This window comes from Jaculus jaculus, chromosome 5 (assembly GCF_020740685.1).
Source record: "Jaculus jaculus isolate mJacJac1 chromosome 5, mJacJac1.mat.Y.cur, whole genome shotgun sequence".
In the NCBI taxonomy this organism is placed as follows: Eukaryota; Metazoa; Chordata; class Mammalia; order Rodentia; family Dipodidae; genus Jaculus; species Jaculus jaculus.
Window position 1 is genome coordinate 44,325,895 of NC_059106.1, and position 15,360 is coordinate 44,341,254.

The 15,360-nt window shown below is 46.0% G+C and overlaps 1 protein-coding gene across 6 annotated transcripts in view; it reads right to left on the reverse strand.

The window, feature by feature from the left end:
- Clstn1 (calsyntenin 1) overlaps positions 1-15,360 on the reverse strand; it is a 78,819-nt gene that overhangs the window by 49,297 nt on the left and 14,162 nt on the right. For 4 of the 6 annotated variants that reach the window (XM_045149485.1, XM_045149483.1, XM_045149484.1 and 1 more), the window contains exon 2: positions 480-641. The exons of 1 other annotated variant lie outside the window; for it this stretch is intronic. In XM_045149485.1, coding sequence (XP_045005420.1) covers positions 480-641 — 162 coding nt within the window. Of the gene's footprint in view, positions 1-472; positions 642-15,360 lie in introns of all 6 variants that reach the window. One more of the 6 variants, XM_045149486.1, reaches the window with a different exon arrangement.

Sequence of the window (15,360 nt, forward strand, 5' to 3'; positions counted from 1 at the left end):
GAAGCAAGAACTCACAAGCCCGGGACTGGAGAGGTGGCTCAGCAGTTAAGGCACTTGCCTGTGATGCCTAACGACCCGGGTTCAACTCCCCAGTACCCACAGAAAGCCAGATGCACAAAGTGGCGAATGCATGTGGAGTTCATTTGCAGTGGCTAGAGGTCCTGGCATGTCCATTTCCTCTCCCTCCCCCCCCCCCCGCCTTTCTTTCTCTTTCTCTCACTGCTTGCAAATAAATAAAATTTTAAAAAGATCTAGTGGGAACTGGGCCCACTCTCCTTTCATGGGCTCCAAAATGGCCAGGTTCTCTTCAGCCGTACGTCAAACTGGAGACTGACGTGAAGCCAGAATGAACAGATGGAATGTGCGGTGATCCAGATTAATCAGCAAGAGTGAATGGTCTCGGGCAGCAAGATGAAGTAATAAAGAAAACACACCAGAACAGAACAAGCTCAGACACATTAGCACCACTGACCATCCACCTGAGGGGGGAGGAAGAAAAGCCAGAGTGACAGCGCTGCTAGGAAGCGGGACAAGGAAGGCCTTGCCCGCCACACCAACACTGCCCTTGTGTAGGGATCTCTGTTGAGTCCTCGGCCCTGAGGTGACATCATGAAAGGTGACATCCACGTCGTCGGGAGCACCTGGAGAGAGAGAAAGCAGGCTGGCTAGTGGAGAAACAAAGTCACACAAGAACAACCCAGAGAAGAGAGGAAGCTTGGCTTGGAAATGAGAACGACTGGCCTGTGGAGAAGGGAGGGCAAGGAAGAGAAAGGAGCGAATTCCCATTGCTGGTGGCAATGTGAAACGTTTCTACCTATTTGTGGTTAGACAATAAGCTGACAAAGAATGACTATATGGCCCAGCATAAGTCAGTCCACTCCAAGGTACACATGCGAGAGAAGTATAAAGTCAGAGTCGTAGTCAAAGCCAGGCGTGGTGGCGCATGCCTTTAATCCCAGTACTGGAAGGCAGAGGTAGAAGGATCGCATGAGTTCGAGACCACCCTGAGACTACATAGTGAATTCTAGGTCAGCCTGAGCTACAGTAAGACCCTACCTCAAAAAGCCGAAAAGAAGAGAAAAAGAAATATAGGTTATATGCCGGGCGTGGTGGCGCACGCCTTTAATCCCAGCACTCGGGAGGCAGAGGTAGGAGGATCGCCGTGAGTTCAAGGCCACCCTGAGAGTACATAGTTAATTCCAGATCAGCCTGGACCAGAGTGAGACCCTACCTCGGAAAAAAAAAAAAAAAAAAAAAAGGAAAGAAATATAGGTTATAAACTGCAATGTTGAACTTTAATACTAAGAACCCTGGGTGACAATGACATCTCAAAGTAGGTTCATTAATTATGACAAACCAATGTGGTGCAGGATCTGACAATGGGGAGTCTGTCGGGAAGAAAGAGGGATTGAAAGGGACATGGGAAACCTCTGTACCTTCCATTCAATTTACCTAGTGCAAAAAAATCGTCTGCTTTAGGGCTGGAGAGATAGCTTAGTGGTTAAGGCGCTTGCCTGTTGAGACCTAAGGACCCAGGTTCGATTCCCCAGGACCCATGTAAGCCAGAAGCACAAGGGGGCACACACGTCTGGAGTTCATTTGCAATGGCTGGAGGCGCTAGTGTGCCCATTTTTTTTTTCTCTTTCTCTCTCAAATAAATAAAAAAAAATAAAATATTTTTTAAAAATAGTCTGCTTTAAACACCAATTATTAATTTTAAAAGTTGCTTATATTATGTGCATTAATTACTTGTGTCTGGGCTGGAGAGATGGCTCAACAGCTGAAGGGGCTTGCTTCCAAAGTCTGGTGGCCCAGGTTCACATGGCCAGTACCCATGTAAAACCAGATACACAAAGTGGCACATGGATCTGGAGTTCGTCTGTAGTAGCAAGAGGCCTTGTGTGCCCCTTCTCATTCATTATTTCTCTCTGCAAATAAATAAAAATATTTTTGCTGGGTGTAGTGGCATGTGCCTTTAATCCCAGCACTCAGAAAACAGAGGTAAGAGGCTAGCCTGGGACTACAAGAGTGAATTCCAAGTCAGCCTGGGCTAGAGTGAGAGAGATCCTACCTCACAACAAACAAACAAGAACAGCCTTTAGTCTCAGCACTGGGAGGCTGAGGTAGGAGGATCTCTTTGAGTACAAGGCTGGCCTAGGGCTACAGAGTGAGTTCCATGTCAGCCTGGGCTGGAGTGACACCCTACCTGGAAAAGAAAAAAATTATTTTTTTTCTTGCTGTAATCAAATGCCTGACAAGCAACTTAAGAAGAGTTTATTTCAGTTTATAGTTTGAGGGGACACAGTCCACCATGGAGGGGAAGACATGGCGGCAGGAGTGTGAACTGGCTGGCCACGTTGCATCTAGTCAGGAGGACCACAGTGATAAATGCTCAGCTTGCTTCCTCCTTTGGACCCAACCTGGGATGTCAGCCCAAGGAACAGCGCAGCCCACAGGTAGGGTGGGTCTGCCCAACTCAACTGAATCTAGAAACTGTCCCTACCCAGAGATAGGCCCAAAGATTTGTTTCTTAGGTGATTCCAGATATTATTAACAATTTTTTTAATTAATTATTTATTTTTACTTGAGAGAAAGAGAGGGGCAGGAGGAAATGGGCACACCAGGGCCTCTAGTCACTGCAAAGGAACTCCAGACACATGCGCCATCTTGTGCATCTGGCTTACATGGCTCCTGGGGAATTGAACCTGGGTCCTTAGGCTCCACTGGCAATTGCCTTAACCACTAAGCTATCTCTCAAGCCCTGAGTTTACAACATTAATCATCACATTACGTGACAAAAATTTCATCTGAATTTTAAAAAGAGGTAAGAGGAATTTAAATGGAATTAATAAAAATAAAACTGCAAAAATATGTTTATCATACCATTCCAGACACTTTACAAAGTTCATTAATTTTAACAACCCTATGGAACTGGGCATTGTTTATTTATTTATTTACTTATTGTTTTCCCCCAAGGTAGGGTTTCACTAGCTCAAGCTGACCTGGAAATCATAGTCTCAGGGGGGCCTCGAACTCATGGCGATCCTCCTACCTCTGCCTCCCAAGTGCTGGGATTAAAGGTGTGCACCACCACACCCGGCTAGGCATTGTTTTTGTTACTATTTTCATTTTACAGATGGAAGAAACTGAAGCACAGATAGATTTAAGTAACCCATCCAAGATCACCCAGCTATGAGTGGCAGAGCCAAGGTGCATCCTATTGGGATCCAGAGGCAGAACCAGGAAAAGGGACCTCTGGCTGCAAAGGCTGCCCTCCAAAACAAATGAGCTCCCAGTGGGCAGACCTCCTCTAGAGACAGGGAGTGCATCCGGCTCACACGGAAGCACCTCTCACATCAAGCCATCAGCTCCTTTCTTAAGCGAACTCTGCAACTGTGATGTGAGCATGATGTACAAATCTCTGAGATGTTTACACATATTAAGTGTTGTCACCGTTGACAAAATGTAATACTTATCTAAAACTTTGGGGAGTGTGCTAGAGATTGAACCCAGTGTTTTGCACACACTAAGCATATGAAAATTTCCCCATAATACTTTTCTAATTCAACTGTACAGAAAAGGTTCAATAACAAGTTTCCCAAATGTATGCATTATGAATGTTCTTTTTTGTTTTCAAGGCAGGGCCTCTAGAAAAGGCTGACATAGAACTCACTCTGTAGTCCCTGGCTGGCCTCAAACTCACAGTGACCAGCCTACTTTAGCATCCCCATAACAGTTAGAGACTCCAAACTGGACTTCACTTATTCATTCCTCCCTGCCCACCCTGAGCTATAAAAATACGATGGCAGGTGAGAAAGATGGCTCAGCAGGCTGAGGAGATGGCGCCTGCACAAGCGTGACTGCCAGAGGGTGCCCGAGGCTGGAGAATTGTGGGGCTTGCAAAGCAGTCAAAGCTCCAAAATCAGTGAAGAGACTCTGTCTCTTGGGGAAAAAAGTGCGTGAGCAATGGAGAGGGAAACCCTATAATCCTCTTCTGGCCTCTGCCCATGCCTGAGGGACTGCCTGTGCAGACTGCCCCATACATACATATGTGCATATATTAATTTCCCTACACACACACCATGTGCATACTCCACCCCATACACATTCCACATCACACCTACCACACGTACATATATGCACATACACCGTCCCATAAATATACATGCGCATACACGGCCCTGCGTGCGCGCGCGCTCACACACACACACACACACACACACACACACACACATATACACACACGGCACCTAACACAAACATGAGCGTATGCAAAATACATATATTACACTGACAGTGAAATGTCACTTATTTCCTCTTCTGTAAGAAATGGGCTGAGCTACATGATTTCTGAAGTTCCTTCCACTTCTGGAATTCTAGTCATATAATTCAGAAGCTGATTTTTTTTTAAGGTAGATTTTTTTTTGGCTGGGTGTGGTGGCACACACCTTTAATCCCAGCACTCAGGAGGCAGAGGTAGGAGGATTGCAGAGTTCAAGGTCACCCTGAGACTACACAGTGAACTCTAGGTCAGCCTGAGCTAGAGTGAGACCCTGTCTCAAAAAAAAATTTTTTTTTTTTTTTTTGTTGGTTTTTGGGGATAGGGTTTCACTCTGGGCTGACCTGAAATTCACTTTGCAATCACACAGTGGCCTCAAACTCACAGCGATCCTCCTACCTCTGCCTCCCGAGTACTGGAATTAAAGGTGTGTGCCACCATGCCCAGCTTTTTTTTTTTTAAGCTTAAGGATTTAAAACAATTACCTAACATCATAATGCAACACAGAGATAACCAGAGCCTGTTGAAGTGGGAAGGCAAACTGCAAGGCTTTAAAAATAAAGGGCTTGAGCTGGAGAGATGACTCAGAGGTTAAGGCACTGGGCTATAAAGCCTATCAACCCAAGTTCAATTCCCCAGTACCCAGGTAAAACCAGATGCACAATTGGAGTTTGTTTGCAGGGGCTAGAGGCCCTTAGTGCGGACCTTTTCTCCCTCTCCCTCTGCTGCACTAGGGACACCAAGGTAGGAGGATCACTGTGAGTTTGAGGCCACCCTGAGACTACAGAGTAAATCCCAGGTCAGCCTGGGCTAGAGCAGATCCTACCTCAACAAGTAAACAAACAAAAAATTAGATGGACTGTCAAGGAGAAGCCAGATACATCATCTGTTTTAGCAAGGATAATGCCAAAACAAAAAAAATACCCCACAACAATAGCCTCAGTCTTTCCCACCTAGGCACCCAGGCAAGCTCCCAAGGGCAGAACTATTCAAGGCACAGCCATAAACTGAACTGAGAAATCCCCACAGATTTCTCAGGAAAATACAGCAAGTAGCAAGAGGAACATCATTCGTCATGGTAATTGTACAAAATGCACTACAATAAAAGCAACCATCTAGGGCCTCAAAAAGGGCATCCAGAACCGGGGACATGGTGGCGCGTGCATTTAATCCCAGCACTCGGGAGGCAGAGGTAGGAGCATCTCCATGAGTTCAAGGCCACCCTGAAGCACATAGAAAATTCCAGGTCAGCTTGAACTAGAGTGAGACTTTGCCTTGAAAAACAAAAACAAAAACAAACAAACAAACAAAAAAAAGCCATCCTGGAAGGCTAAACAAAGATGACAATTTTTTGTGTGTGTTTTGTTTTGTTTTTCAAGGTTGAGTCTCACTCTAGCCCAGGCTGACCTGGAATTCACTATGGAGTCTCAGGGTGGCCTCGAACTCACAGCAATCCTCCTACCTCTGCCTCCTGAGTGCTGGGATTAAAGGCATGCACCACCACGCCCAGCTAGAATGATAACTTTTGTTAACAACTGAACTTCAAAAAAATATGTAGTAAATGTATTTGATTAACATGTGGGACACCCTGGGTTCAATCCCCAGTACCAGCAAAGCAAAGAAAAAAAATCAGATATTTATTTTTCTCTCTATATAAAAAATTTTTAAATAGGAAAAATTAAAAAAAATAATAATCCAGGCACAGTGGTGCACACCTTTAATCCTAGCACTCGGGAGGCAGAAGTTGGAGGATTGCTAGAGGAAACCCTACCTCAAAAACAAAAGCAAAATAAAATAAATAAATAAATAATAAAGCAAACCTAATAGCACATAAACACACACAATCCCAATTCCATGGGGTGGACACCACAGCCCACCTGTAAAGATCCTCACTGAACTGGGGCAGCATGTGCATGTGTCACAGGAAACAAGGACCATAACTCCACCCTCTTCCCCACCTAAGAGAACCTGATACAATATATAAGAGAGAAATGAATGAACTCTTGCTTCTTTTTCATATTTCAGTACATCATTCACAAACTCTGCTAGGCAGCTTCAAGTATTATTTAGAAGGAAATTGCAGATGACATACACCAACTGTACTGTGACAACAATTGCTACCTCAGTGCAGCAGCTGCCAGGGTATGTTCCAAGGGCTTCTGAGGGGTCCCCAAGTCTTTTCAGGGACCTCACTTTTCTTTCCACCTGTGTGAGGCTGAAATTTTCTTCAACTACATCAACCACACAACAGACAGCAATGGAGTGAAAGCAGAATCTGGCTAACTTTTTTTTTTAATTTTTTGGTTTATTTACTTTTATGAGAGAGATCGAGAGTAGAAGAGGCAGAGAGAGAGAGAGAGAATGGGTGCACCAGGGCCTCCAGCCACTGCAAACGAACTCCAGATGCGTGCGCCCCCCTTGTGCATCTGGCTAATGTGGGTCCTGGGGAATCGAGCCTCAAACTGGGGTCCTTAGGCTTCATAGGCAAGCACTTAACTGCTAAGCCATCTCTCCAGCCCTGGCTAACTTTTTCATTTGCACATGTGTGAAGTGTATCTGTCCACCAACGTCTTTCATTGCTGCAAATTGATGCCAATCCGGCTTTACATGGGTGAGAAGAATTGAACCCAGGCAAACAGCCTTTGCAAGCAAGTACTTTTTATTTAGGAGGGGGGTGTTGGTTTTTTGAGGTAGGGTCTCACTCTAGACCAGGCTGACCTGGAATTCACTATGTAGTCGGCCTCGAACTCACGTGATCCTCCTAAATCTGCTTCCCGAGTGCTGGGATTAAAGATGTGCACCAACACACCCGGCTAGCAAGCACCTTTTTTTAAAAAAAATTTTGTCCATTTTTATTTATTTAGTTGAGAGCGACAAAGAGAGATAGAGGCAGATAGAGAGAATGGGCGTGCCAGGGCTTCCAGCCACTGCAAACAAACTCCAGATGTGTGCGCCCCCTTGTGCATCTGGCTAACGTGGGTCCTGGGGAATTGAGCCTTGAACCGGGGTCCTTAGGCTTCACAGGCAAGCGCTCAACTACTAAGCCACCTCTCCAGCCCTAGCAAGCACCTTTTGACCACTGAGCATCCCCCGTTCCTAGTTGATTTCTTAATTTTGTTTTTTTATTTCTTCGCACAGGTGCATATGTGTGTAGCAGGGTCCCTTGCTGCTGAAAATGCCCATCCCCCTTTACATAGCTGGCTGGGGAATTGAACCTGGACTGAGAGGCTTTATAAACAAGCACCTTTAACTGCTAAGAAAACTCCCTGGTTCTAAACTGCTTTTTTTTTTTTTGCCGGGGGGGGGGGAGGGCTGATTGCAGTGTTGTTTTTTTTTAAATATATTTTATTTTTACTTATTTGAGAGAAACAGTGAGAGAAAAAGCAAAAATAAACAAAAAATAAAGAAGGATTTATATACAAAATGTTAATATTAAGCAGCTGAGGAAGGTAGTACAGTATTTTGGATTAGTTAATTACTTTTTAAAATATTTTATTTATTTGAGAGAAAGAAGGGAAGAGAGAGGGGAAAGAGAGGAATAATGGGCGGGCCAGGGCCTCCAGCCACTGCAAACAAACTCCAGATGATACCGTGTGCCCCCTGGTGCATCTGGCTTAAGTGGGTCCTGGAGAATCAAACCAGAATCCTTTGGCTTTGCAGCAAATGCCACAACTGCTAAGCCATCTCTCCAGCCCTTAACTACTCTTTTGTACTATTATTTTCTTGTTCTCATGGAAGGGGCTTAGGGCGACCCATGGTAGCATATTCTAGACTATGAACTCAATACCACAGGATACTCCCGGAAGAGTCCAGGGACAACTTGACTGGGTAAATTAGATTCCCCCACTCCTGCCACCACACTTAGCAATTTTTCAATACCCAACAGAAAACAAAAGTTCTGAGAAGTCCTGCACCAATGAAACCAGTTTAACAGCATTTCCCAAATGTAGCCAACCAACAATCTTTTACCAGAACAATGACCCAGGAACACACTTAAGGGAGCACTGCCTGAAAGATCAACCAAATAGCCTACATGGCCACCTGAAGAGAAAGCCAGAGTTGGTCATTATACCATATTTATAATGAAAAACATCAAGCAAAGATAGCATTGACAGTTGGGGGTGGTGACGCACACCTTTAATCCCAGCACTTGGGAGGCCATCATGAGTTCAAGGTCACCCTGAGACTACATAGTGAATTTCAGGTCAGCCTGAGCTGTAGTAAGACCCTACCAGGGGTGGGGGGAGCATATATTATTAACAAGGGCTGGAGAGATGGCTTAGGCGTTAAATTGAAGCCTAAGGACCCAGGTTCAATTCCCCAGTACCCACATAAGGCAGATGCACAAGATGGCACATGTATCTGGAATTTGTAGTGGCTGGAGACCTTGACATGCCCATTCTCTCTCTGTCTCTTTCTCCCCTTCCCTCCCCTCTCTCTTTCAAATAAATAAATAAATAGGGCTGGAGAAATAGCTTAGTGGGTAAGGTGTTTGTCTGCAAAGCCAAATGACCCAGGTTTGATTCCCCTGGTCCCATGTAAGCCAGACGCATAAGGTAGCACAGATATCTAGAGTTCATTTGCAGCAGCTGGAGGTCCTGGCATGCCTCTGTGTGTGTGTATGTGTGTGTGTGTGTGTGTGTGTGTCAAATAAATAAACATTGGGCTGGAGAGATGACTCAGCAGTTAAGGCACTTGCCTGCAAAGCCTATAGATCCAGGTTTGATTTTCCAGGTCCCACATAAGCCAGATGCACAAGGTGGCGCACGCATCTGGAGTTTATCTGCAGTGAGCCGTTAGAGGCCCTGGCACGCCCATTTGCACGCTCTCTCTCTCTGTCTCTAATAAACAAAAATAAATATTTTAAATAAATGAACATAAAATTTTAAAAATATAAAATAGACTATTTTTAAAAATATTTAAAGCCAGGTACAGTGGGGCACACACCTTTAATCCCAACACTTGGAGGCAGACGTAGGTAGATTGCTGTGAGCTGGAGGCCACCCTGAGAGTACATGGTGAATTTCAGGTCAGCCTGGTCCTCAGGAGATCCTAGCAGGGGAGGGCAGCCTTCTAGTGTGGCGGCACACGCCTTTATTCCCAGCACTAGGGAGGCAGAGGTAAGAGGATGTGAGTTGGAGGCCAACCTGGGACTACAAGGTTTGTTCCAGGACAGCCTGGGTTAGAGTGAGAAGCTACCTGGGGAGGGGGAAAAGAGTAAATTTGATTCATAAAGATGGATTTGAGAAACTCAGAGAACGTTTTTTGTTTTTGTTTTTGTTTTTTTTTTAATTTTTGTTTGAAAGACACAGAAGGAAGGAGACAGAGAGAGGGAGAAAGAGAATAGGCATCCAGGGCTTCTCCAGACCTATGCACTGCGTTGTGCATCTGGCTCTATGTGGGTACTGCAGAATCAGACCTGAGCTGTTAGGCTTGGCAAGCAAGTGCCTTTAATCACTGAACTACCTCTCCAACCTCCAAGGTGAGTTTTAAACAGCAAGTTTTTAAAGATTATTTTTATTTATTTACTTGCAAAGAGAGAGAGGGAATGGGTGTGCCAGGGCCTCTAGCCGCTGCAAATGAACTAAAAATACATGCACCACCTTGTGCATCTGGCTTTACATAGGTACTAGGGAACTGAACCCAGGTTGTTAGGCTTTGTAGGCAGGTGACTAACTGCTGAGCCATTTCCCCAGCCCTTCAGCAGCAATCCTTAAGTTAAATTATTTTTTTTAAATATTTTATTTATTTATTTCAGAGAGAAGGCAGATAAAGAATGAGTGTGTCAGGGCCTCTAGCAACTGCAAATGAATTCCAGATATATGCACTTCCTTGTGCATCCGGTTTATGTGGGTCCTGGGGAATAGAACTGAGGTCCTTTGGCTTTGCAGGCAAGTGCCTTAACCACTGAGCCATTTCTCCAGCCCCCTTAGGTTAAATTCTTTAATGAAAACCATTACTTTCACTGGATCAGTCAATCCTCATATAATACACATTAGTAAATACTCTCTGAAAGGAGTGCACATGCCTGCAACTCCAACAACACTGGGAAGATGGGGGCAGCAGGACTGAAAGTTTGAAGTCAGCCTGGGCTACACAGCCTGTCTCAACAAAACAAGGCTGGGGCTGGTGAGATGGCTTAGTGGTTAAGGTGCTTGCCTGTGAAGCCTAAGGACCCAGGTTTGATTCTCCAGGTCCCCCATAAGCCACATGTAGGTGAACATGAATCTGGAGTTTGTTTGCAACAGCTAGAGGCCCTGGTGAGCCCATTCTTTCTCTCTGTTTCTCTCCCTCTCTCTAATAAACAAATAAAAATAGAAATTAGGAAGAAAAAAAAAAAAAGCCAAGCTGGGCATGGTAGCACACGCCTTTAATCCCAGCACTTGGGAGGCAGAGGTAGGAGGATCGCCTGGAGTTCAAGGCTACCCTGAGAATACAGAGTGAATTCCAGGTCAGCCTGGGCTAGAGTGAGACCCTACCTCGAAAAACCAAAAAATAAAAATAAAAAGCCAGGTGTGGTGGTGCACGTCTTTAATCCCAGCACTCAGGAGGTAGAGTAGGAGGATCACCACGAGTTCGAGGCCACCCTGGAACTATATAGTGAATTCCAGGTCAGCCTGAGATAGAGCGAGAGTCTACCTCAAAAAAAAAAAAAAAGTTATATTATGTATATGAGAGAGAGAGAAATAAAAAAATAATGGTTGGAGAAAAGAGGGCTGGGGAGGAGATGGCTCAGTGGATAAAACAGTTGGCACACACTCTGAATAAATGAGTTAGGATCCTCAGAGCCTGTGTAAAATCTGGAAGCTGTGGTGGGCTTCTAGAACCCCAATATACCTATGGAGAGAAACATACAGATTTCCCAACTTACAAACAGGGCGATGAACAAGACTCTACCTCAAAAACACGAGGTGGAAGCCAGTTGTGGTGGTGGAGGCGCACACCTTTTTTTTTTTTTTTTTTGGTTTTTCGAGGTAGGGTCTCACTCTAGCCCAGGCTGACCTGGAATTCACTATGTAGTCTCAGGGTGGCCTCGAACTCAAGGCGATCCTCCTACCTCTGCCTCCTGAGTGCTGGGATTAAAGGCGTGCACCACCACGCCCGGCTGGAGCACACCTTTAATCCCAGCACTGAAGCCACCCTGAGACTACACAGTGAATTCCAGGTCAGGTGAAACCCTAACCCAGAAAAAAACAACAACAAAACAAGGTGGAAGGCAAGGACCACCCCAAAGCTGACACTCCCACAAACACAGGCACACACATGAAGTGAATAAATAGCAAGACAGAGAGGACATGCACTGCAAGAGTCGGCTCTTCCCACAGTGAACACCACCTGTCCTGCCTGTGTTTCTCCCACCGTCTCCTTGCCCAGCCCTGCCCCGCCTCTGCCACGAGAGGCACACAGGCTCCTCGGCCATCTCCTCCTTTCACATCCTTTCTTCCTCTCCAGACCTCAGTACACAGGCTCTTGTCCATCTTCCTGTCCTCCCTGATATGGTCACCCAAGACTCAAATAATTAGGATGCTCCTCCCCTTCTCCACTCAGGAGGGGACTGGCTGTGGTCCCCGATCTAGACAGTCTCAGCAAAGGCCTAAGGAGCGCCTGCCATGTCTCCGTGACCGCTGCAGGATGGTGTCTGTGTATGACTCAACTGTTTTCTTGCACATTTGCTCCAGTCCCACTCATTACAGGCTAAGTAGGTTTCTGAGAGTCACTGGAACTTAAACTATTTCTAATGACATTTCCAGGGAGAAAATACAATTTGAGTCCCAGCTGACATCCTGACAGATCAGTACGAGTTGACTCTTCAGGTCTTTTGGGAATCAGACATGGCTGTTGTCCACCAGAAACTGTCAGAACAAGCTGCTTTGTAGCTCCTCAACAGTCCTAGAAGATTCCAGAGAGCAGAGGTAATTTAAGGGAGAGTTCATGGCAACAGGATTGAAGAGTGAGAAATAAAATACATACTACCACACACTCAAAAGAAAAGATTTCACCAGACCCAAGCTAGATTTGCCTAACTGCCTTCCACACCAGATGCCCAGTATGCCTACCAGTACTTGGTTTTCTAGAAGAAAATAATGATAATAAAAAGCACAGTCAGCCTGTATGTAATCCCAGCTACTCAAGAGGCGGAGGCAGGAGGATTGTTTGAGACCAGGAGTTCAAGTCTAGCTTGGGAATCACAGTGGGACTCCATAATACAAAATAAATTAAAGACAGAACTGGGGACTGTGGAGGTGGCTTTGTGGGTCAAGTGTTTGCTATGCAAGTTCAAGTACCTAAATTTAAATCCCCAGGCCCCATGTAAACTAGAAGCTATGGTGGGCTTCTGTAATGCCAGCATGCCTACAGATAGACGGAAGGCAGACACAGGAAGCGCCACAGACCAACTAGCCTGGGAAAGGAAGTGGTTAAAAACTAGACTAAACCGGGCGAGGTGGCGCACGTCTTTAATCCCAGCACTCGGGAGGCAGAGGTAGGAGGATCTCCGTGAGTTCAAGGCCACCCTGAGACTACAGAGTGAATTCCAGGTCAGCCTGGGCCAGAGTGAGACCCTACCTCAAAAAAACAAAAACAAAAAGCCAGGTGTGGTAGCACACACCTTTAATCCCAGCTCTTGAGGTGGAGGTAGAAGGATCACCATGAATTCAAGGCCACCCTGACACTACAGAGTGAATTCCAGGTCAGCCTGAGCTAGAGTGAGACCCTACCTTGAAACCCCCCCCCCAAAAAAAAAAGAAAGAAAAAAAGATAAACAAAACTAGAGACTGCCCCGAAAAAGGTAGAAGGTGAGGACTGACCCAAAGTTGTTGTCCTCTGACCTCCACACACACGTTAACACACAAACGCCAAAAATAGAAGGTCAGGAATGCTCCACAATGAAGACTTTTGCCCCAAATCTTTATCTGCTCTTCTCCTTCCCTACTGAAGGATTAGACAGAAACTTCAGGAAGCCCTTCCTCTACTCCCTCAGGCTTGAACCCATCCTCACCTGGCCTAAGTGGCCATACTTGTTTTCACCTTGCCCCTGGCTCGCTCTGTCCACCAGGGTTGAAAACTCGAGAGAAGGCACCCATCACCCAAGCTGGTTTTGCCCTTACTCAGACCTCTGATCCCCACGCAGTCACGGTGTCCCCAATGCCTCCTAATCTATCCCCTAAAAAGGCACAGGATGGGCTGGAGAGATGGCTTAGCGGTTAAGCGCTTGCCTGTGAAGCCTAAGGACCCTGGTTCGAGGCTTGGTTCCCCAGGTCCCACGTTAGCCAGATGCACAAGGGGGCGCACGCGTCTGGAGTTCGTCTGCAGAGGCTGGAAGCCCTGGCGCGCCCATTCTCTCTCTCTCCCTCTATCTGTCTTTCTCTCTGTGTCTGTCGCTCTCAAATAAATAAATAAATAAAAATTTTTTTTAAAAAAAGGCACAGGATGTGACTACAGCTAGATTGGACATGTACCACATGGCCCAGTAGGCGCTCCAAGCCACACCAGAACTCCTGTACTCACCAGACGGTCTGCATTTCCCAGTCACCACCAGGCCCTGGACAATCCACTGACAGCCCTGCAATCTGGCTGCTCCAGCTCCAGCTCCAGCTATACTAGGCGTCCCAAAGAAGACCGCTGAGGACCTTACTCACCAGCCCATGCCTTTCCTCAGCCCTCGCCACTTCACTGGTCCCTCTAGAACCCAGGCTACCAGCCACATGCAGCCTGTGCATGCCACATACATCCCGCTTGTCTCCCCAGCCTGCCCACTGGGCACCTAGCTCTGACTCTTCGAACCCTGGCGTTAACCCAAGAAGACAGTACCACTTATAAAACAAGAGAAATGCAACATACACATCATACACACTCAGACTCACTTGCAACAGACATTTTTTTAATGGTAAAAAAAAAACCCAAAAAATAAAAATAATAATAATAATAAAAGTATGTCAGGAAAAGGGGCTGGAGAGATGGCTTAGCAGTTAAGGCACTTGTCTGCAAAGCCAAAGAACCCAGGTACAGCTCCCCAGTACCCACATAAAGCTGAATGCGTACAATGGTGCACGCAGCTGGAGCTTGTTTGCAGTGGCTAGAGGCCCTGGTGCACCCATTCTTTCTATCTGCCTCTTTCCCTCCTCTCTTTCTCACAAATATATTTTTTAAATTTTTTTTTAAAGTTAAGCATGTTGAGGATAATTATGGGCTAGGGAAATGGTTCAGTCGATGAGTTTGCCATGCAAGCATGAGGGCCTGATTTGATCACAGCACTCACATAAAAAGCTAAGCAAGAGAGCAAGATCCTACCTCAAAAAAAAAGAAGCTAGGCGTGGCTACGCATTCCTGTAATCCCAGTCCTACGAGAGTGGAGAAGGGCTTACTGGTCAGCGAGACTTCACAGAAAGAGCAAGCAGTTTGTGGACCAGTGAGAGGCTCCATTTCAAGGAAACAAAGCACAAACAGTTACAGAAGAGGACACCCAGCCCTCTCCTCTGGTCACCATTCACAAGCAGAGTGCTTACGCCTGCACACACGCCTATACACACACGCAAACAAGAAGGAGGAGAAGAAAGGAAGAAAGAAAGAAGGAAGGAAGGCAGTCAGGAAGGAAAAGGAAGAAAGCCGGAAATGGTGGTGCACGCCTTTAATCCCAGCACTTAGGAGGCAGAGGTAGGAGGATCGCTGTGAGTTTGAGGCCACTCTGAGACTATAAAGTGAAGTCCAGGTCGGCCTGGGCTAGAGTGAGACCCTACCTCAAAAAAAAAAAAAAAAAAAAAAAACTACTGTAGAATCAAACCTGGCCCAGCAGGCTCTACAGGTGCCTTTAACTGGTGAGCAACCTATCTCCCCAGGCCACATTTGAAGTTTTTGTGCTTCTGCTTTCGTTTGTTCTGCAGTGCTAGGACTTGAACACGGGGCTCACACATGCAGCACGTGTTCTAGCAGTGTGCTGCACCCCCAGTCACGACGTCCATGTCCTGCCTGAGATTCTGAATGCTTAGAGCCTGCACACTAGCTGCTCCTAGGCTCTTGTACACTTGGGTAGGGACTCTTGAAACCCTTGCCAAGTAAAAATGCTTTACTGTAGAACCACAAGC